The sequence below is a fragment of the Harpia harpyja genome, chromosome 12, assembly GCF_026419915.1.
Source record: "Harpia harpyja isolate bHarHar1 chromosome 12, bHarHar1 primary haplotype, whole genome shotgun sequence".
NCBI lineage: Eukaryota > Metazoa > Chordata > Aves > Accipitriformes > Accipitridae > Harpia > Harpia harpyja.
This window is the reverse complement of record NC_068951.1, coordinates 30,084,033-30,105,819: the sequence shown is the minus strand read 5'-3', so window position 1 is coordinate 30,105,819 and position 21,787 is coordinate 30,084,033. Positions and strand designations below refer to the sequence as shown.

The window sequence follows — 21,787 nt, the reverse complement described above, 5'->3', positions numbered from 1 at the left end:
CAGGTCATCATCACTATGTGTGATTTTACTGATATTCTGCTGTCACTGTTTTTCCCCTTCAAAGCTATTTATTTATGTTTTAAGTTGAGTTTTAAGTTCATTTGAGTTCACTGTAAAATGCTGTGGGGTTTGAGGAGGAAACTAGGTTAGAGAATCAATTTGTTGACTGAGTTTAAAAAAAAACAAAAACAAACCAACCACAAACAACCAGATAACCCCTACAGTTTAGACGTATCTAGCATGCTAGCTCTGTGTCTTTAAAATAGAGTGCTTGCGTAGATACAATTTTCAAGAGCCATGGTTTACTCTGAAAAAAGTGAGATCTAAAGTAAAGTCACAGGTATTCAGACTAGTCCTTTTAATTTACAAGGGCTGGGTGGGTAAACCTTTTCCTTTTTGGGATCCAGAAAAACTTTCATATCTTTGTTGCAGCACTTACCTGAACCGATGTTACAGCTCCAACATGGCCTGCCTGTCCTCAGAATCTTTTAGTAAAGCCATTACTACTAACCTACCCATCTTCATGTAGACATACCCCGACAGGCTTCAGGCTCAGCTGCTTTGTTCCTGTGCTTTCTGTCCAAGCTCTCCTTGGAGAGTCACGGATAGTGTCCAGGTGAAGGTCTAGGTATTTTTATTCCTTTGTCCTTGGGAGACCGTGGAAATTGGCTTTTGCTCCATCATGGCAGGGAACAGGGAGAGGCCTTGAAGTGGTAGGAGGGTCAGAAACCCAAGTTTCTGAAGCCAAAAGTTCTTCATCCTTATATCAGTGCAGAATGATAGGCAGACTTAATTGTAACCACCCATGGGTTGTGAGGCCATCATAATTAAGCTTATCATTTAACCTAGCCAGTCTCTCTTAAGGTTTTGTTTATGGTAAATCAATTTACTGTTGAAAAACAGTATGGAGTATGCTGACTTGGATAGGAGAATATGAACAAAGCCTCCACTCCCATGAAGTAAACAGGAAATAAATTTGTGACAGCATTTGCAAGCACGAGTGGTTAGAAAGTTGAAAAAGTACGTGTATTTTAAATAATTTGGGTTTTAGCCACTGTGGATGAAATAGTCTGCTATGGTGTCCGTATCAAAACTGGAGAGCTACTGTACTAACAACGCTGAGCAAGGTGGATGGGTGAGTTTGAGTTCACTGGGTGGGAAGTGCATTTTTAAAGCAAAGTAATGGTCTGTTGATAAGAGTGAACCTTTCTCACATGAAAGAAATAACAAACCTGTAGAAGGGAAAATCTTGAGTCATACTTGTATTAATTGTATTACCTTTTTTAGGTGTATCCTCTGTATTTGGCATATTTTTTACTCTCTAGACTAGCCTGTCAGCACTGGCAATACTCATGCCTGGGTAGAATTGGGTCTTGTGTCTTTGCAGTTCTCAAAATTCAGACACGTGCAGCGTATTAGTATGTCTGTCTGTGTTATATGCTGTTTTGATATATGAACACTTTGGAATTTCAAGTCAATATTTAAATGATTGCTTATGTTCAAATAGTTCTACATGGTTTTAGCTCTTGTGAAACTTGGTAATTTTTTGTTTGATTTCTGTGGAACTTTGTTTTGGCAGTAGGGAAATACTTGTAGTATGTGTTATTTCTGAATGCCCTTGATGCTACATTTTGTTTAAAGTTCTGGAGAAATACACTCAGGAAATATATGCATGTCAATTTCATTGTTTAACAACTCAAGTCACTGACATTGTGGTACTAAGGACCTGCCCATGCCACAGGATGGCACTGACTTAGGGAGGAATATGGCAGAGACAGTGCATCAGTGTTAATGCTAGCTGTGTGCTCATATATAGGTGCTCTGGGCAGCATACAGCTAACATGGGTTATGAATGAGGATGGATGGCAGTTGTGCTTTGTTCTTACCACCACTGGACCCTACCAAACAGCCTATAAATCCCTGAAGGTATGTTCAGATGAGTATTGACTTTTGTGGTTTTGAGGAACATGGATGCAAAGTTCTCAAAATAGCAAGCTTCACTACTGAAATGTCCTATGGCATTCTAGGATGTAGTTCAGAGAAAAGATATAAAACTACACTGCCAGACCTTAAATTATGTATCTCTAGAAAAAAAATATGCCTTTTATATTCAGCTTTGTCACTGGCTATTGAATCAAAATTGGTTTTTTCCCTACCACTTTTAAAGTTTTGTTCACTTTGGAAGGTATTTTATTTCCTACTTTCAAGAAGAGGTAATGGATATGGGCTTGTTTTATCAGTCAGGTCACATTAACAGAAGTTGCTGATGTTGTGGTATCCACTTGAAGGCAGTGGAAGGGGTGAAGTACAAAATTATTTTTGGAGGATTCTCCCAGCTATTAGAATGTCCTCCTGAAGAAATGACAGTTGGTTATTGAAACTTTAAAAAAGATCTTTGCAGTAGACATTACTGGCCAAATATTAGTAGTCTTTTCCCTTTCCATGGGTAAAGTTTTTATCCAGCTGTTGAGTGGGTGTTATAGAATGTGGAAAGAAGATGATTCTTGAAGAAATACTGCTTGTAAAAGATTACTGGCACTTTAACAGATTGCTGCAAACAAGTGTGCACTGTACATTTGATGTAGTAATTTCAAAGAATGAAATATTGATAATTTGGCTTTGCATTGGCAGCAGATTGTTCAGAGTTGGTATGTAATGTGAAAGCACAACCTGATCCTGAACCCCCTCTGGTTATGAAAAATCACTTAGCGCTTGATATTAGAGCAGTTCATGCTAGTAATTAATACCATCTACAGGGAACACTTTACAGGTTCAGGCTTTCTGCAGTCAAAAGATGATCTGCCAAACCAGTGCAGCTGTAGTTACATAACTGCTTTTTCTTGCTTTGAATTATGCATATGTCCCACTGCTTTGCCAGGGATTCCCCCCCCCCTTTCTTCCTTCCCCCTACTGGTGTGACTGCAAGGCAGGCTCTGCCTTACCTCACAGATATGAATGTAATTGGGCAGAATGATCCCTGTGACTCTCAAATATCTGATTAATCTCTTTTAATATCATTCTTCTTGCCTTCTCTACTTTCTTTTTTCCTTGGTTTTTTTGCTGTTGTCTGTTTTCATTTTGTTTACACCATGATTGTTATAGATAAGCCTTACCACGCTTTGATTATATATTCCTTTCCTCTTCTTCCCATTTTTATTTGACCAAGATGCTGTATTCACTTTCCATACTTGCATAACACTAAATTTCAGTGCAGCCTAAGCTTTTTCACTGGAGGTTGCCCTGGCACACCATCCAGCCCAGGATGAGTTAGGTGTTCTGCCTGTACCTCCTATTCCTTGGCTGTGTTCTGGTGCCTCGACTGTTGCTCTTGGAACTACAAGGGCCTTCAAGTTTTTGTTTTCTTTTAATTATTGATATCTTATTAATATCATCTTGGGGACCAAAAGCATGAGGACTTGCAGAAAAAAAAAACTTATACTGTTACCAGTTATCTGCTATGTCATCTTCATTCTTTTGCCACTGAAGTCAGCATGTCTGAAAGCATACTGGAGAGATGTGAATTCCTTTGTGTCTTGTCTTTTGCCTTGTGTCTTCCCCTTTCTTGTTTGGAGGAGAATACAGGAAGCCAGACAACTGGATTTCCAAGCATATGGTATCCAGCATCTCCTCGCCTTGCCCTCACTTTCTCACTTAGCACACTTCAAAGCTGATTTTCTTTTTAATCAAGAGGCTACTTGGTCTATGTGTTTTCAACTAAGTTGATGCCTCCAGGAATAAGACATTCCTGTTGAATCTGGAACATCACCTATTTTGGGATTTATTATGTACACAAGAGAAAAGCCTTATGCCCAAAACCACTTGCTTCTTCCTTTCTATATTTTTGTAATTAGACAATGTCATGCTATGTAGAAAATAGCAAGTACTGATATGCAAGTAAAATGGGTGGTATGAATGCAGCTTGCTAAACCTCAAGCAATTTTGATAACATCTCTGGAAAAAAAAATGTTTGTCTGTGGTCTACAAAAGCAGTCATTTGGCACACCGTTGCCAAAGAGGATACTGATACAGAAGCTTTGACACAAGACACAGCCTCTGTCCAAATAATCCCTGCAGGCTGGGGAATGTGCCTGATAATTGCTCAGTATTAATGCATCTGTGGAAATTTCTCAAAGGAGAAAAAGTTAGTTGTGATGCGCTGGTTTTGAATTGTTTACCTATGTGCACATTAACAACATGCTTATCTTCCTCTCTGCCTTTGCCCTTCAATAGCAAAATCTAGATTCTTGGGTTGTCTAGAATAGAACAACCAGGGTGCATCTGCCCATATGTATTAGTGGGACAGAGTCCTCCAGCTCCCTGATACTTCAAAGGCAAAAGACATGCCTACCATACGCATGTGCAAGTCTGCAACTGTTTGTATGACCAACACATTTCTAGCTTCCTGTCACTGGCCAGAAACCTTTCTGTCTCTGTATTTATGAATATTGCATTAATGATGCGTTATGCAGCTCTTGATTGCATCCATTCTGGGTAGATGATGAGACCTGGCAGCTCTTGGTGATTAGAGGAGCATCTGTCAGTTCCTATTATCTCTTAATATCCATGTTATAAATAACTGGAAATGTTTGTACTTAGGTCTGTAGTTCTAGTTTTTTATTCTGTGTGTAAAAATTATGCTAACTCATTTAAATATTCAGATTTGTGTAGGAAAGTGTACAGTGAGAGGGAGGATAACCATGTTTTAATGCTATGGACTGATGAACTTTCTCCATTTTATTGAATACAGTACAGCTGATATAATCAAGCTTTGTTTCCTATGGGCTGGTGTCCTTCATTCTTACCGTAGCTAGTGCTAGATATTCAGATCCACAGCATATTCCTAGAACAGACCCATGGGGCAAGAGGCAGATGGTGTGTGCTGTGGCTGGCCCAGAGCTGTGCAAATGCTGGTTGTGTGTCCACTGTCGAGAAGACTGCATGACCACTGACTTGAGCCTGCTTCTTCCTTCTGTAAGGCTAGGAATATAGATGTCTCTATTTAGCTGTCAATTTTCATGTAGACTCTGGAAAATTAACTTTTGATCCTTACCTCTTTTTAGAATGATTAATTTAAAATCGGCTGGTAAAGTTAAATATTCAACAGCATGATTAAATCAAGCTAGCTCCTTATTGTGTGCTTTTGGGGGGGTAGGAGTCATTTTGAAGCTTTTTTGTTCTGAAAATTGGGGTGAAAATGTAATACAGAGATCATGCATCCTTGGCATTAAAAACTGAATTAATAAAGTAATAACTCAGGTTCATTTAAATGTCTTAATTTTTTTTTCTTTTAATTTAAACAATGTACACCTTAAAATTGTGGTCTCAGTGCTGCTGTATTTCATGGAAATGCAACTCTTAAAATTACTAACACAAAGTAAATCTTGCCGTTGTTATGGTCTGAACAGATTTGTTTTCTATGATGGAAGTTTAATGTTGAAATCTTGTACAACATATCTGCCCATTCACAATTCTTATACTTTTCATCATAAGCTCCTTTAAATTCCTTAGTTTTCAGCCCCCATAAAGTGTTCAGAAAAGTAGAGGAATTGGTGTATTTTAAAATTTTCTAGTTGTAAACCTTGGAGAATTTTTGAGGTGGTAAAAATACAACAAAGTTTAGGGATAGTAGAAGCTTATGGGGGAAAGAAAATAACTGTAACCTTTCATAGCTTCTTTTTAATAAATAAAGTCAGATGGCTTTTGCCATCTATTCAATAATTTGTGCATTGCATTGATTATTTATGCCCAGCAAATTGACTGTTTTGTGGTGGTTCAATGGTGCTCTTTAAATAGTGTGAGAGAGTACACAACATGCAGTACTAGCTGAAACAGCATTTAATGTTTCTTCCTATGACCATAATCTAGAAAACAATCATATTTTTAACTTTCTCAGGAAGAAATATTTTGGTTTATTTTCCCTCCATTTTTTTTCTTTTTTTTTCAAAAAGGACTATTTGTGTTGTTAATTTCATGACTACTCACTGTCATGACTACAAATACTGTGGTGCTACAGATGACCGTGAAATGGGAACGCTCAAGCTCACCGATTTAACAAGGAGCCCAAGAATGGAAATACGTCAAAATCTTCATATGCAGCCAAAGCAGCCTTTCCAACATCAGCAGCGGGCACTGAGCATTCGTACATCTTTTAGCTCATCCACGCTGCCAGTGTCTTCCAAACACAGAGGAAAATTCATAAACCTACGTGATAGTGTAAAAAAGAGTCCTACAAAAAGCACAGCAAAAGTAAAAGCTGCTAGTGGTTGGGTGTCTGATGGCTCATGTTCTAATTGTTCTTTAGAAAAGGTATGTATTGCACTAGGTATTTATAGATGTGCATTTTTGATGCAAACCATAGAAAGTATGTCACACTTTTTATTTTCTGTAGTTTTATCTCTGCTATTTCTAGAGACTTTGTTACTTAATTTTCTTTTGTATTTTATCACTAGAAATCAAAGTAGCAATAATTGAATCTGGGCTGGCAAAGAAATACTTCTGCTCAGCGTTTTCCCATTAAGGTTGTTGCACTCTATACAGTGTGAGTTTTTTTTACAGTAATTTCTTGAAAGTGAGGAAAGTCTGGTTTGCTTGATTTTTGTGCTCCAAAATGTACCTTTTAGTACTTTACAAAGAGCAGCATTATAGAATTTGCTGGTTAAGTTGGTCTGCTTCAGGATGTGTATGGTACTCTGATTTAATTTCAGGTTAATTGATATTTCCTCACAGAAGGAGTTACTGTGTGTGTTGGTTAAACATGAGAAAATTGGGTGTGTTCTTCCTTTTCACAACATCTGGACTTAGTGTTAGATTTGGAGGCATTTGTTTTAATTGATCACTTAAAGGCATTATTATCTTAGCTTTTTTTAAACATATCACTTAAATGATTATTTTTTTGTATATAAATTTTAAAGTCCATCCTTAAACTTAAAAAAAAATTACTTGAGATTTATCGTACTGTTGTAACAGAATGGCTTTTCACTGTAGGTGTTAGCACACATATTTAGGTGGACAGGCTCTGTTAAAGTGAGTTACTGTTTAAGTCGTGCATTCCTATATATATAATAGTCTATCATAATTATGTGCTACAGTTCCTATGTATTCAACACAAGGTTTTTAATTGGCCCACTACTTTCTTCATAGCTTAGATTGGTTTGTGTCCATTTAAACCAAGATCATTAAATGTTTTAGACGTCTTTATTTAAAGTTATTTTGACGAGAAGCTTTTGTTTTTCAGAATACTTTAGTGTATTTTTGGACAATTCCTAAAAATTACGAGTGATTTTCTTGGAAATTCCTGGGAAGTGGAGCATTGAAAGCGATACTGTGGGTTATTGGACCTTATTTAGCTGCTCTCACAGATACCTGTATCATATAATCATTTTCAGACTGATTATGTGCCATACTAAAATAAAATTAGCATTCTTCTGTTATAAGGAAGTTCCAGGTCTTCTTTCTCTGATGATTAAAAATCTTCTAATTTCTTGCATTGTCTTTCCTTGTGGTAGCCATAGTGCCTACATCAGTTCACTGTATTCCATAAAACATTTAAGTGAAGACAGTCTTACCTTCAGTTGGATTTGCAGATCCTTTGAAAGTGGTTGCCAGTGTTGTCACCTCTTCCTTCACCCACATGGTAGTGGAGGAGACTCAACAGGAACATTGCTAGGACGCTTGGAGGAGCAGGGAGCAGCTTTTAAGAGTCAGTGCATACTAAACCAACAGCACAAAGGGAAAATACAGTGACAGTACTAATAGCTGATGAGACCAGAACCTGAAAGAATTAAAGGACTTCGAACAATGTCAGTTTTAAAATAATAAGGCTAAAAATTGGAACTGGTTGGAAGGGTTCTTGAAGCATTTGGGAATGAGAAGCCCAGAGAGACATGGGAGTTAAGAACTGATAAAAGGAAGGAAGCAGGAGAATAAAGCTGCCATTTGGTGCAAAGACAGGGGCGCAGACTGGCCCATGAGGAAATCAGCTGCAACTTGCTCAGTTAGTTTGCTAAGTCAAAGGGCAGGGAAGTATATGGTCAGTATCTAAGTATAACTTCAGTTTGTTTTTAACTTTCTCTTATTGCAGGAGTTGTAACTGTAAAGTTGGAATTTCTCTGACCTGCTAATGCTTAGCTTTTCAGCCTTAATGTTGTGTTATATTTTGATATGTAATATGTGCATATCTGAAATTTGGTTAACAGGGTATTTACTGTGTACATACATGGGAAACTGCTTACTGTGGAACAAGGCAGGCTTGAAGGGGTGGCTTATTTTTTGCATGTGCAGGGCTGAGTGATTGCTGAAGCTATTTAATTTGATCTGTCCTCTAAAGGTTGCATTGTTCTTCCAATAACTGTAGGTTTGTTGCACTGAGCATTTCCCGCATCCTTTGCAAAATGTGTATTATCATTTTTCTAGACCAATTTAGATTCTCCCCCATCCTCCTTTTTTTAACACTCGAAAGATTGTGCTGTTGTCCGTAGATGTAAGGATGTTTAAATGACATAAGTAATAATCTCTCAAGATATCAAATATATCTTGTTCTTACATCTTTCAATAACTGCAACATTTTTCACCAGCTGTTCATTTTGGATAGATTGACTTTGAGTTTTAAAAAAAAAAAAAAGTAGAAATACCATATGTACATTTAATAAGGGTTGTTGCTCTTGGACTGTTTCAGGTTTCTTTAATATTTGTTTTTACTCTTTAATTTGGTGTATGCTATTGGTGTATGTTGCTTTGTCTTTTAAACATTTTAAAAGTTTGAGATACTTTAATACTGTTATGTTCTGGGGTTTTGGTTCATTTTCAGAATTTAGTATTTTCTTTTGTCATTATGCTTCATTATATTTAAAGATCACAAGAGTGTCTTGGAAGAACTAAGTTGTGAGAGCTTTGATGTGCTGTTCAGCTTGTAATTTTGATGATAGTTGCCAGTAGTTTATGTTGCTGACAGCTTGTTGACAACCAGTATGTTAACATTTCAAAATGATCTGAGTCAACGTTTTGCTCAAAATGCTGTTTGTAATCTTGTTCCCTTGCAGCCTGAGTGTCAGTAGCTTTCCTGATTATTATTTTAATGAAAATTCCTAAGACCAAAATTCTACTAGTCTGAAGGTTTATGGTAAACCTGTATGAGCATCTCTGAGAGGCAGAATGAATCTGTTCTAGGATCTTCCGCCCATTTGACTAAAAGATTTTCTTTGAGTTTTGCCTAGTTTAGAAACCTTAATGTCTTCTGATTCTACCCCACCCCCTTTATCAAAGAGGAATATTAACTTTGTTCGGTGCTATCAACTTTAGCCACTGTTACCCTGCTTTTGCACTCTGTTGTATATTGGTGAAGGGCTTCTGTTGTGAAACCAGCCCACAAAAAGCCTGAGTCTGTCCATTGACATGAACAGCTTTTCTGTTGGGACCCCAAAGTCTCATTACCCTGTACTGCAAGGTGAGTAACTTGGTATGAATAAGCAATCTGGATATGTCTTACTACTTTGGGTTCTTTGACATTAGCACATTGCCGGGGATGCACTGCCATATACAGCATAGTTAAGGGTGGTTATTTGTCTTCAGTTGTAGTTATAGTCTCCAAATCCATATGATATTTCAGATTTTTTTTTAAGCTGTTAAATTTGAATCTTCTTGTTTTAAAATGTTTTCCTAGTTTTTGTTATTTTGACATTTTGTTGGTGATTTTTAGCCCACAGAAGCTGTTCCTTCCTCTTCTCCCATTGTCCCTGTGATTCCTGTCCCACCAGTCCCTGCTGAGACCACTGTCATCCCATCCACCATACCACAGGTTTCTATTCTTTTATTTCTTTTTTTTTGTTAAATTTGTTCGAATTTTCTTTATTCAATTTATTTCATTGCTTTGTTTAAAATCACCTTTTGGTACTCTCACACACAGGTTTGAAATGAACTGTAAAATAGCTTAATTAGTAATACACTAGAGTTTCATCCTAATTTTTGTTTTTATAGCAGTTTTTAGTCCATTTAAAATATCTGTATTTTCATGTGGAAGTATACTAGAAAGTTGTGAAATACCTAAAGAAACCCCAAAAGAATGGAAAGAAGCAATAGGATATTTTGTCTTCACACAATAATTTTAGAGCCATTTCACCCTTAATAAAGTGTTATTGCTTGATTTATTTATTTATAGAAAATTGTTGTCTCATCTCATATACAACTACTTAATGTATGTCTCTCATTGATTACACTCGCATGGTGTTTCTAATGTTCTCCAGCTGTTTGTTGGTATTTGTGTCTGTGGTGGAAAGAGACTTAACTGCAAGGTTCAAGCAAATGATTTATTTGAACTTCACTTACAGACTTAACACGCCAGTATTGCAGGTTTTACAGATACAATGGAGGAATGCACTACTGCAATTTTAAAAGCAAGAGTAGTACACTATCACAACCACAAGCGATTCACAGACAACCACAAGCACACACGTGTTTACAAACTTAAAGCATAAACAATATTCACTTACCCCTCCAGGTAAGGGCTCTCAATCCCAGGGAAGCTACCCTGACCGGCATCCTGATCAAGGGGGGGAAGGGTCTCCTTCACAAGCCAACTGTATAGTTGGAGAAGTGACTCCCCGATTTGCAACCTGAATCTTAGGGTTTTTATCCCCTGACGTGTGGAACGGTGTGTATTGCTATGCCTGAGTCGATTATGTATATGTGAGTGGAGTTTCCCCTTATCTTTCTTTCTTTTGCTGGTCTGTCATCATTTGAATACACAAGGTTGTCGTTTGCAACTGAAGCTGAAACCCTCCAGCTTTTCTTTACCGTGCTTGCTTCCTCAGGCAGCTGAATAGTGGTTGGATTGAGACTCAGGGCATACTATTTGTTAAGGGATTTCAAGGCTCAATTCAGGTTTTGGTTCTTTAAATGGTGCAGCCACAGCCCCATTTAGTTTAGGGTTTATCAGACAACCCAGGGCTGAGCTGTCTACACAGCTCCCCGTGAGTCGTCTCTGCAGAGAGACAGGGCCTCAAAGCAATCCAAGGCTGGGTCGCTTTTGTAACCCCCCATGAGTCGCCTGTGTGCGCTACACATGGTGAAACTTGTTTGTGAACTATGAGCCGGACAATCCATACAGTGTCCTTGGGGAGATTTAGAATACAAAAAGGGGTTTGGTTTTGGTTTTTTTTTACCCCTCTATTCCAAATATATTTGACTCATAAAATGTGCTTCCCTTCTGGACCTTCATTCTTTAGGTCAACACACAAAAAACCCCCAACCCTGTCAAAACAAGTGAAAGCAGTAAACATTAATTAACATTAATATCTTGCATATAACTTGGAACGTGTGACCACAGCATGGCAAGCTATAGAATAATTAAGGATAGGTAGCAGTTATATTTTTGCATATAGAATAGCATTCTGCTTTTATTTCAGTGCAAAAATCTCAAACGATGAGTGCACGCCTTCTGAAAACACGGGTCACTTTCTAGAATTGTTTGGTGACAGATATTTATTAACTTTAAAAGGGAATTAAGCTATCCAGAATATTACTGGGATATTTTTGTGGGATATACATCAGTATTTTTTTTTTCTTAAGGTCTGCTTTCAAGCAATGTGGCTGAACTTGCAACAGATAGTAATCTTTTTTTATCTCTGCTACATTGTTAAATTTTACAGCATCCAATAATTATCAAAACTTTTTACAGTTGGCTATTTTGTAGTGCAATTTCTAGTGGATGTGTGTTTACACAAATCTGTCACCTGTACTCTTCCCAAGAGGCAGACCAGAGATTTGATTAGTTTCAGAAATATTTCCTTCTTATTGATGGATTCTGCTCACATCAGGATTTGAGGCAGGCAGACTAGTGCAACCAGTGGATGGACTTCTGTTGTCAGCCTTGATTGATAAAGATAAGTGACTCTCCAGTAGCATTTACTTTCAGGGAATTGCCAGTAGGCTAAACTTAATTTAAAATAAAATAATTAGTGCTGTATTTTCTTTGACTGCCATTGCTGTGACAGGATTACTGTCCATTGGTGATACTGGATTACAAGCAGAAGAGTAAGAATTGAGTGGTCTGTGGCTCTGCCTTCTGAGTTCATATAAATGTCTGCAGGAGTTAGCTGTATAATTCTGCGTCATTTGTGATTCTAAGCAATTAGAAAATACCATAGAAAGTTATAATCAACTTTGGATTTGGCACGTGCATTTTTGTGCAATAGATACATATCTCTATTTTGTTAATCAGTTTACCCCTTAGGCAAGCCCTTAGTCTGCTTGTAAATAAACTTGTCAAATGGCTTTTACATATTTGAATAAGCCCTGGCACAGAAGCTTGAAAGTGTTAGGTAATTTGGAGAACTCTTGCAAAACAGACTGAAATACCCGGTCTTCCTTTCAAAAACATTTGATGTTTTGAGTTAGATGTTGTCCTATGTTTTTGCAGTGTCCAGGCATACCTTTGGAATGCCTAGCACAAAGCTTTTTCGCTTCCTGCTTGGAAATGATAGTAATTTATTGCTTCGTGATGGAGAAGTCACATAAATGCAGAAGGAGTGTTAGGAATAATCACTTAACTTACAGAAGGTATTTTGCATTGGTTGGCTAGTTTGTCTCAAACATACTGTTCACATAGAAATCTCACCTACTAACAGTAATTTGCTTTTAGTGAGTCTCCATCTTATTTTTTTAAGACATTAAAAGAAGAACACTTGTCAGCCTCAAGAAAAGGATCCATGGGAAACCAGCATTAACTGGCACTGCTTTTGTTGAATATACTTGAATATTACAGAATCCTAATATTAAATAATAAATTCCAAAATTGAGTGAAATGTAAAGAACATGACTGAACCTTCAAAATTAATCCTTGTTTTATTTTCTATTTACAAATTAAAAATGTTTTCATAGTTGATACACAAATATAAAACAAATGTATGTATGCTGGTCTCTGGTAGATCCGGTGGAGATTAGACTCCTAATGCCTCATATTCAGTCATGTTCTCTTTAATACAGTGTGTTGTTTTGTTTTTCTTAGAATTGTGTTAATTGTAAAGCTCTTGCAGGGATGGTTATGCATATTTTAATTGATTGGTATTTTTAGCACAGGATCTTATTTTTAATTTAATCTTATTTTGATAGAACCTGCACTTGAATAAGAAGCAGAAATTGAGATATAACTTAATGGCAGAAGATGGTTGTGAGGTATAGCATTGTTTTGACAGAGATTTTTGTCATGTATTAGTAACTAATACTTTATTTCTGTACTGCATAAAGTGTGCCCATGCTTCTGCTGAAAGAATTGCTGGGTGAGAAAGGTGTTTGATGGCATCTTGACAGTCATAAGTGTCATCCTTTTTGGTTCCTTTTTTTAATGGTCTACTCTGTTAACTTGCATAGATACCGCCTGATTTTAGTACTTATTAAATGATACAGGCCTAATTTCTGACACAGCAACCTGATAGTAGATTGATGACTCCTGTCTAGTGATGGTAGATTATTCATTTCAGCTTTTTTGTAAGGAACTTCTGACTCATCACTTTCTAGCTTTTGGGAGCTTGTAAAAATCAAATTCTTCAGAAGTATGTTGTTGTCATGGTAGTGAAACCAAAATGCAGAGTATGAATAGGTTAATGTAATTGTCATGTTTTTGTAGGTCTTGAGTTTATCTTTGAATGAGTTTAATACTAGCTTCTATTGCAGCCTGTTAAACTGTCCCTAAACTTATTTCCACACGCACACATAAGAGATTTAAGGGGAAAAAAAAAAAGGTCTCAATTTTAAAGATGATGAATTTTTATACATACAAAAAAAATCTCAGCTTCATTAAAACAGTAAGGAGGTTAGCTTTGTTTTGTGCCACTGAGTTTGTAGGTCCTGTTGAACTTAATACGTCAACAGTGTTTGGAGTCTGGAATATATCTGCATGCTTTTTTTGTTGTTGTTCTTAGAGCAGGCTAGAAGCTGCCTATCTTAAAGGTAGATAATTGATGCAAAAATAGGAAATCTGTTTATTTGGAAGTATTTCAGATAAATGCCACCAGTCTGTATGGATTTTCTTTCAGCTGAAGCTGCATTTTTCATAGAAAAATTCTCAGTAACATCAGAGAGTAAAAGCGTTAGCTTATTCTACCAGTTCCTGGCTAGCAAGAATGCTATATTGTTTCATATTTCTGTAGCAATAATCTCTGATTGCTTATGGCTTGTGAATCCATAACAATTTTCTGATGGAAACACATGCTGCTGTGTGGTAGATTAATGTCTGCTGTGGATTGGCTTTCACAAGTCAGTTTTGTAGATCCTCTCTTCCCTAAGTTTGTATTTCTGTAAGTTTCCATTTTGCAGGCTGAAGGCAGGGGAGAGGGGGAGTCTTCCTGGTAGGAAGAAAGGAATCAAATCCACCAAAATTTGGTTTTAAGATATTGGCTGGTAAATCAACTTCTGAATGTCATACCACAAGTACTATGGTAACTGGCATCATGTCAAATGGTAGCATGACCTAGTTTTTCTGTTGAAAAACAGGATAATAAATGACAGAACTTGTATATAAAATATGAGCTCAGAATTTTGGAGGAGTATGGTTTTGTGGCATGAAAGCAATTTGTTCAGGGTAGAAACAAGTGTTTCAGAAGGTGAATTTTTGAGGTTCTCGGGCTGAGGCTACCTTTTAACAGAACTTTGAGAAACACAGCAAATTAAATGTTGTATAATTATCATTAGTATTGCTTTCTCTTATGCTGTATAATTTTTTTTTTTATTCTTTTGTTAAAGGCAAATCCCCCTCCCGTGCTGGTGAATACAGATTCTTTGGAGACTCCAACATATGTAAGCCTACACTTGCTTTCAATTATAACTTTAGATAATGTTTTATGTATGTAGTTGTGTAGGTCTGTTGTTACTGTTTAATAAAACCTATTTTACTTCTCTGATGGTGCTTGATTTCGTCAGCTGTCCTGATGGTTTCTTGAAGTCCTTAAACAGCCGTTTCATTAAAAAAAAAATAAAAAAAAAAAAATTGTACATTTCAGGTGGAAGGTTCTGTGTGAGTACTAGTGTGTGACAGTGCAAAACACAGTTGTTTGAGGTTCCAGAGGTTGAGTGTTCAGAGAACAATCTGTTTCTTCAGCTGTGCGGGCAGACGCTTTAATATTTAATGTGCCATTTCTGTTGCACTTTTCATAAAAACGCTTATTCATGCAGTAGCTATGCTTAAGATTTTAGAGCTCTAAATGTTCATAAAAATGCATTGGTTCTGTTTGAAACATTAAGGTGGTAAGTGTAGTTACATGGAGGCTAAAATTTGTGTTTGGCAGTGTGTGTTTTGTGATAGGAATACCACTGGCAGAGAGAGACTTCAGAGGCTTTGGAATGTATGTAAGTCTGGCATAAGTTTCAGGTCTGAATTTTCATCCTTTACCTTTCTCCTACAGTTACTTATATCCCACTTGCTTGTCATTTTCCCGAACAGTGTTAATGACTGTACTAGTTGCTTTATATTGTGTTTATTCTAAGCACTGGTATTAGCAAGTAAAGAGTAAATCTTGTCCTCATTGAAAGCATTCATAACTTAGAAACATTGCTAGAAAGGAGCAGTAATAACTCGACAGACAAAAGCGTGAATTAACAGTTTAAGCAGAAGACAAAAGATTAGTACAGTGACATAGTTGGCTCATAAATGAGTTCCGAGTGTAATAATGATGTCTCTGACTAAAAGATCACGGCAGTAGCCTGCAGTGTGTGGCCCTTTTATTGATGTGATGCAGATACGGTTTAGAAAAGCATACTGAAGGTGAGGTGTCTCCCTGCCCACACAAACTAAATCAAGAAGAAAAGTGATTAATAAATATGTAATCACATTTCAGAAGGCCCCATCTGATAGAGGCAGGAACACAGTAAGTGGAAGACAGTAGATAGTAGAAATAGGAAGAGAAAATAGCATTGACAGAACAAAGTGGCACTCAAAATTCTAAGCTATCTAAATTATCAGTTTGCAGTGAATGTAAAACAAACAAGCCCATAACTATCTGTAATCTAACCTACTCTGTAAACGTAGGAAGTTGAGTAAAGGAATATCCTTCTAGGTTCCCAGGTTGTTAAGCAGTAAGTAATATAAAATCATACTTGTGAGGTAACTGCATCATGAACCTACAAAAACCTTAGCTATTAAAGCTTTTTCTGTTGAAAGGAGAACAAAGCAGAATATGAATCAAGAAAGTCATCAAGGAATAAATGGTCAAGAACACAGCTCTTGTTATCTGAATCTTAAAGCAGCTGAGGAAGTACTCACTCTTAGAACTAAAACTAGGTTGGAAACAGGTGCCAAGCAGCAATTTTTTTTTTTTATTCTTTGTAAAAGCCCAAGGAAATACAAACAAAACTCAAGTTGATGGCACATGGAAAAGAGTAACCATACCAGAGAAATGAACTTCAGTACAGCCAGAAGGCTCTAACCAAATTCTGCTGAACTACTAATAGGTTTTCAGATTCAAAGAAGATTGCTGTGGTGTAATTACAGCATTTGTACAGAACTTCCTTCATCCAGAGGGAGTCCCTGCAAATAAAGCTTGGCTTAATGGATCTGAGATCACTTCAAAACTTGCAAAAGGTAGAATAGGACAGTGATTTTTATTATTTGATGTACCCTTGCTCCTGTTTCTGCTAATGTTCGGTTTGTTAGATAAAATAAATTCAAAGGTCAATAAAGGGGGGGACACTCTAGAACTGAGCTAAAGCGAAAGATAAAAATTGTGGAGGTTCTTGTTTGCTCCTGTTTATCTAGATGATATTTTAAAATTGGATTACAGAGTTTTGTACATGGAAATAAACAAGAGACTGCTTAAATATATTAGGATTGGCTTTGTTTTGCCTAATGGTAATGAATAGGGAAAATATTAATTATCCTTGTTATTTATTTAAAAAAAAAAAATAAAGCCACATACTGATCAGTCATCGTGAACCATTTCCCAGGTACTGTCATGCTGGATGACTGGTTCAGTTAGCACATGTTGTCATTCTTGTAGATAATAGCTCAAGGACTAAGCTAACAAAAACTTCTTGATCACAGCGGCTTCTTTTATGTTGGTGTAGTAATAGATACAGTTTCATGTATGCAGAAGGTCAAGACCTCTTCCCTTTTTAATGGAGAAATATCATGTGTTAAAACCACAGTATCTTTTCCACTGAACAAACTACTAAGGACATAATAATTTTTGAGGTACTGCACAAAGAAGAAGATAATAATCTTATGTCTTGAGTGGACATGGCCTTTGTTGTATTAAGGGGAGATATAATTAGAGATTGAGGAAAAATTGTAGTGAAGGTTAAATGAGCTTGATATTAGACAGCCTGTGTAAGTTGTGGCATCTCCAGCTTTTGGAGCTTTTAAATATGTTAAATAAGCATATGAGGAATGAAGCAGATGTGATCTTAATTTTGTTTGGGATGAATTAAAGTCCCCTTTTTAATTCTTTGCTAGAAAACTACAGATTTTAAAATGCTTTCTTCTATACATATATTTTGTATCTTTATAAAATCTTGAATAGTATGTTAAAAGTACAGAAGACTATCAGACATAAAATATCTTAAGAATACACAAGAAGCTTTGTAAAATAATAGTATAAATGTTATTTCTTACCTTATTAAATATTTCATCCTAAAAGGCTTGAAATAGGGAATTGCTTCTGGCTGCATGTTGTATATGCTGCTGTAGGTATCTGTGGAGGGAAGGATTTGAGTTCCAAGATATCTTAGTAATTGAAAAAAATAAATCTTAATGTTGCTTTTATATTAAATATGGTTAAGAATTTGACATTTAATTATTTTCACCTAATCTGAATATTTGTTACTTCTGTTATTTGATTCTGTCCTAGTTCTATAGGCAGCAAAGAATGTAGGTATCCTTTCTAACGAGGACAACAAGGCTTACTTCTAGTATTTTGAGGTTTCCATCTAGCTTTATAAAATATTCTTCTAAACTCTTCTTCTGTTTTTGGTCCCATTTTGATTTGTTGATCTTTAGTATATATGTATAACATGATAAGTAGTAATATAAACAGTTATTAAATGTTGCTTTAGAAAGGTCTTACCCACTTCTAGTGAGAAATGGTATAAAGCATCAGTCTTTGATTTTTCTCTGCTCTGTGCAGAACACCAGTTTGAAAATACTGCTCATCCTTCTGTACAATTTCTTCTATACCCCACGACCCCTTCCTTTTTTCTCAGTTTCAACTTGCTATATGGTGTGAGGCACATCTGATGATCTCAAGAGCATTTTTTTTTTTCTGGTAATGAGAAGCAGAGGACCTCTGCTCTACAATATGTGTGTAGAACAGTCTGCTTTCTGAAATCTTAACTTCTAAACTCATACAAAAAGAATGTCTGATTCATGTACAGAGCAGTGTGAAAATCACGTGTCCCCTCTGAGCTCAGTGGTCACTGTGAATCAGCTGAGATTTGATGGGAGTGAACCACCAGCTGAGCAAACTGTCATGTAAAGTGTAAAATTCTCTGTAAGTCTCACTTTTCTTTCTTTATAGGTCAATGGCACGGATGCAGATTATGAGTATGAAGAAATTACTCTTGAAAGGGTAACATACTAAATGTCTTTCTATACTCTTTTAGATGGGATCTATGATACCTTAATATGAAAAATTAACATCTTGATACTGCTAAATGTCAATCCAATACAATCCTTACTGTTTTGTGGGTTCTTTTTTTTTTTAGGTAGATTATTTAACTTAAAAAAATACACCCAGTTGCTGGAGCAGGAATAGAAGTTTTTATTAATATCCTTGAATATTAAGAGGAAAATGGGGGAAGGATCTCCCTGAGACATACTGCATTTAATGTTCTTATCTAGGCTTGTAGAGAGTAATAACACAAATTCTGATTTCATTTCCTATATTGCCACTTATGATAGGCTTTTATTTATACCATTTAGTTTTATATTGAGATTCAGGCTTCCAGTTGTGATTACAAGTGATGCCTTGTCATATGCATTGCTTCGTTAGATTTACAATGTTGAGATCTATCTCAGTTCTCTTTTCTTGAGCTGCACTGTTAACAAAATGAAAGAAAGAAATGGTTCTATTTCATACCTGTGCAGTTCTGGTGGTTACTGAGAGGGTGAAGAGGTCTTGCAGTTTACAGTAAGAGCAGGCAACCTTTGAAGAGAAAATATCAGTCTGAATCTCTGCCTCTGTGAGGATATATTACATATGTGACACAAATCATGTGGGGGCTTCTCTGGGAAAAATAATTTGTCACTAATAATTTAATGAGGAGCAAATATTCATATGAATAATCTCAAAGATCTAGCTCACTAGAGAGGGAAGTTTTTATCTAGTTTATCAAGTTCACTTCAGTGAGAAAGCTGTGGGGTTGCAACTGTATCTCTTATAGTTACACAATGACTCATGTTCTTCTATGAAAATAAGTATAATTACATCTTACATATGGTTATATGTAGTGTACTGCTTGAAGTGTCTTTTAGTATTTTTTATTGGTGAAAATTACATAGATTTGGTTCTATATTGAATCAAATAGATACACTTGAATATCTTTTCCCCAAAAAAGAAATGTGTAAATCTTTTTTCCCTCTCTACCTTTAGGGAAATTCAGGACTTGGCTTTAGCATTGCAGGTGGTACAGACAACCCACATATTGGGGATGATTCAAGTATTTTCATTACAAAAATTATAGCCGGGGGTGCAGCTGCACAGGATGGAAGATTACGGTATGATGATTTTCTATGTTGGGTTGCTAAATGTTTGTTATTACATCTTCAAACAGTGGATAGAACATTTTCTGTTGCTTTTAGTAGTTTTACATGCTACATTACATTTTAAATAAGTTTTACTTACAGAAGTATTTTGTAAATAATGAAAAATATTTGAGTGGACCAATTATTTTTTTTCCCCAACCAATAAAATCTGCATTTAAGTGAAATTAAGTGAACTTTATCTTTTCTGTTTGGTGGTATAAATTGATTATGCCATATGTTCTATAGTCCTTAATTCAATATACAATGGAAAAGCTTAGACAGGTAGGATAGGTAACTAACTCTTGGTTATCCATGTGCAGATTTCCTGATCTGTAAGATAGTTGAGCTTAATAACAACCCTCTTTTATGCTCGGTATAATTCTGTGTCTTAATTTTTCAAAGATACTACACATTTTCAAAAGCAATATTTTTTTTGTTTAAATTAATAGCATACTCCTTCTCCAGTATACCTCGTTTTCTTATTTAACTGTGGACTGATACTACTACTTAACTCCTAGTGAGGAAATGTTGGCATATTACTAGATGGTAGCAAGTGATATTTGCAACTTTGCGAAGAGTACTGTTAGAAGTTAATAACAAATTGCATTAATAAATTATTTTTTTAATCCAGAACAGTCTTTAAATATACTCCTGTATCACTGTGTGGGGAAAAAAAACACATCCAGTTGTAGGACCAGCTTTTTTTCCTCATGTTGTCAAATCATTTTTGGTGCAAATGCCTGATGCGTTATGGTTTTTAGTCCTGATAAGCTTATTTCAAGGCTTCATTTTAGCTTGTTGGCTATTGTCAGAGGTACATCTGGCAGAACACAGTGACAGGTGTGTCAGGCATTGTACTTAGTGTAATGAGAGCTCAGTGTTACTACAGCAACATGTTAAATGGAGTGGAAGGCCAGCACTTAAACAGCCTGTGAAAGGCAGTAATGGAGGTTGACTTGTTCATATCATGGCTTAAAACTAGTGTGTTCTCATTGCATGCCTCCTAGTTTCTGAATTGTTTTAGTTCTTTCTTATAGCCCTAAACGTAGTTTGTACAAAGCTCTGTTCGAAATACTGTTTAAATGAAACACATATAAGATGGCGTTCTCTTTGGCTGTGAACAAAATATTCCCTTTGAATGTCTTCTAGTAGTCCTTGGGTTGGTTTTTTTTTTTAAAGCACTAATAATTAATTTTAGAGCGCTGTCTTGAATCAGTATAATTTTGAAGCAAAATCTATGTATCTTATTGTGTTCACATGTATGTTAGTGTATTGTAGATAAAATATTAGGCTCCTAATGTGTCTGCTCTGCTATAACACAACAGCTGAACATGAATGTTGCTGTCTCTAGGGTTAACGATTGTATTCTACGAGTAAATGAGGTGGATGTTCGTGATGTGACACACAGCAAAGCAGTTGAAGCATTGAAAGAAGCGGGATCAATTGTACGATTGTACGTCAAAAGAAGAAAACCAGTCACAGAAAAAATAGTGGAAATCAAACTTGTAAAAGGCCCTAAAGGTATGTAGGAATTATAAAGGTTCTGTTTCACAAGAAGGATAGCGTTGATGATAGATTTCTGCATTTATTTTTCAAAATAAAATAGTAACTTGCATATGAAGTTCTAGGAAATGCAGAATAATGAAAAATAAGATAATGGCATCTCAAATGCTTCTGAATTTTCATCCATGTCTTGAAACTTCCTATAGAATGCATATTTTTCTTTCAAATGATAAAAATGTGTTTCTGATAGTATTTAGTAATTTTTTTAAGTACATTACAAATGGGAGTAAAATATTTAATTGAATTACCTAGAAAGGATCTTTGAGAGATTAAAAAACACTTAGACAAAGCATTATTTTGTTTCTATATGGGTAAATGTTGGACAATGGTTCTTTAAATATTAGTGGAGATGCTATAGCTCTGCTGTGTGCATCTTTCACAAGGCATGGAGCAAATGGTTTAGTTTTTGATTTTCAGAACTTCTGTAAATGTTACGTCTTCTCCAGAACTTTCTGGAAAATTATGGAGTTCATTTGGAAAGGCATCCAGTATTGCTTCAGC

General features: G+C 36.0%; 1 protein-coding gene across 34 annotated transcripts in view; it reads left to right on the top strand.

Annotated features, from left to right (window-relative positions):
- The window catches only part of DLG1 (discs large MAGUK scaffold protein 1), a 173,225-nt gene that overhangs the window by 91,066 nt on the left and 60,372 nt on the right, over positions 1–21,787 (top strand). For 20 of the 34 annotated variants that reach the window (XM_052803494.1, XM_052803492.1, XM_052803505.1 and 17 more), the window contains 5 exons: positions 9,695–9,793; positions 14,734–14,787; positions 18,498–18,548; positions 19,572–19,696; positions 21,075–21,244. In XM_052803494.1, the coding sequence (XP_052659454.1) occupies positions 9,695–9,793; positions 14,734–14,787; positions 18,498–18,548; positions 19,572–19,696; positions 21,075–21,244 (499 nt within the window). Of the gene's footprint in view, positions 1–4,842; positions 4,972–6,009; positions 6,307–9,694; positions 9,794–14,733; positions 14,788–18,497; positions 18,549–19,571; positions 19,697–21,074; positions 21,245–21,787 lie in introns of those variants that run through there. The other 14 variants (XM_052803501.1, XM_052803503.1, XM_052803512.1 and 11 more) reach the window with 4 other exon arrangements.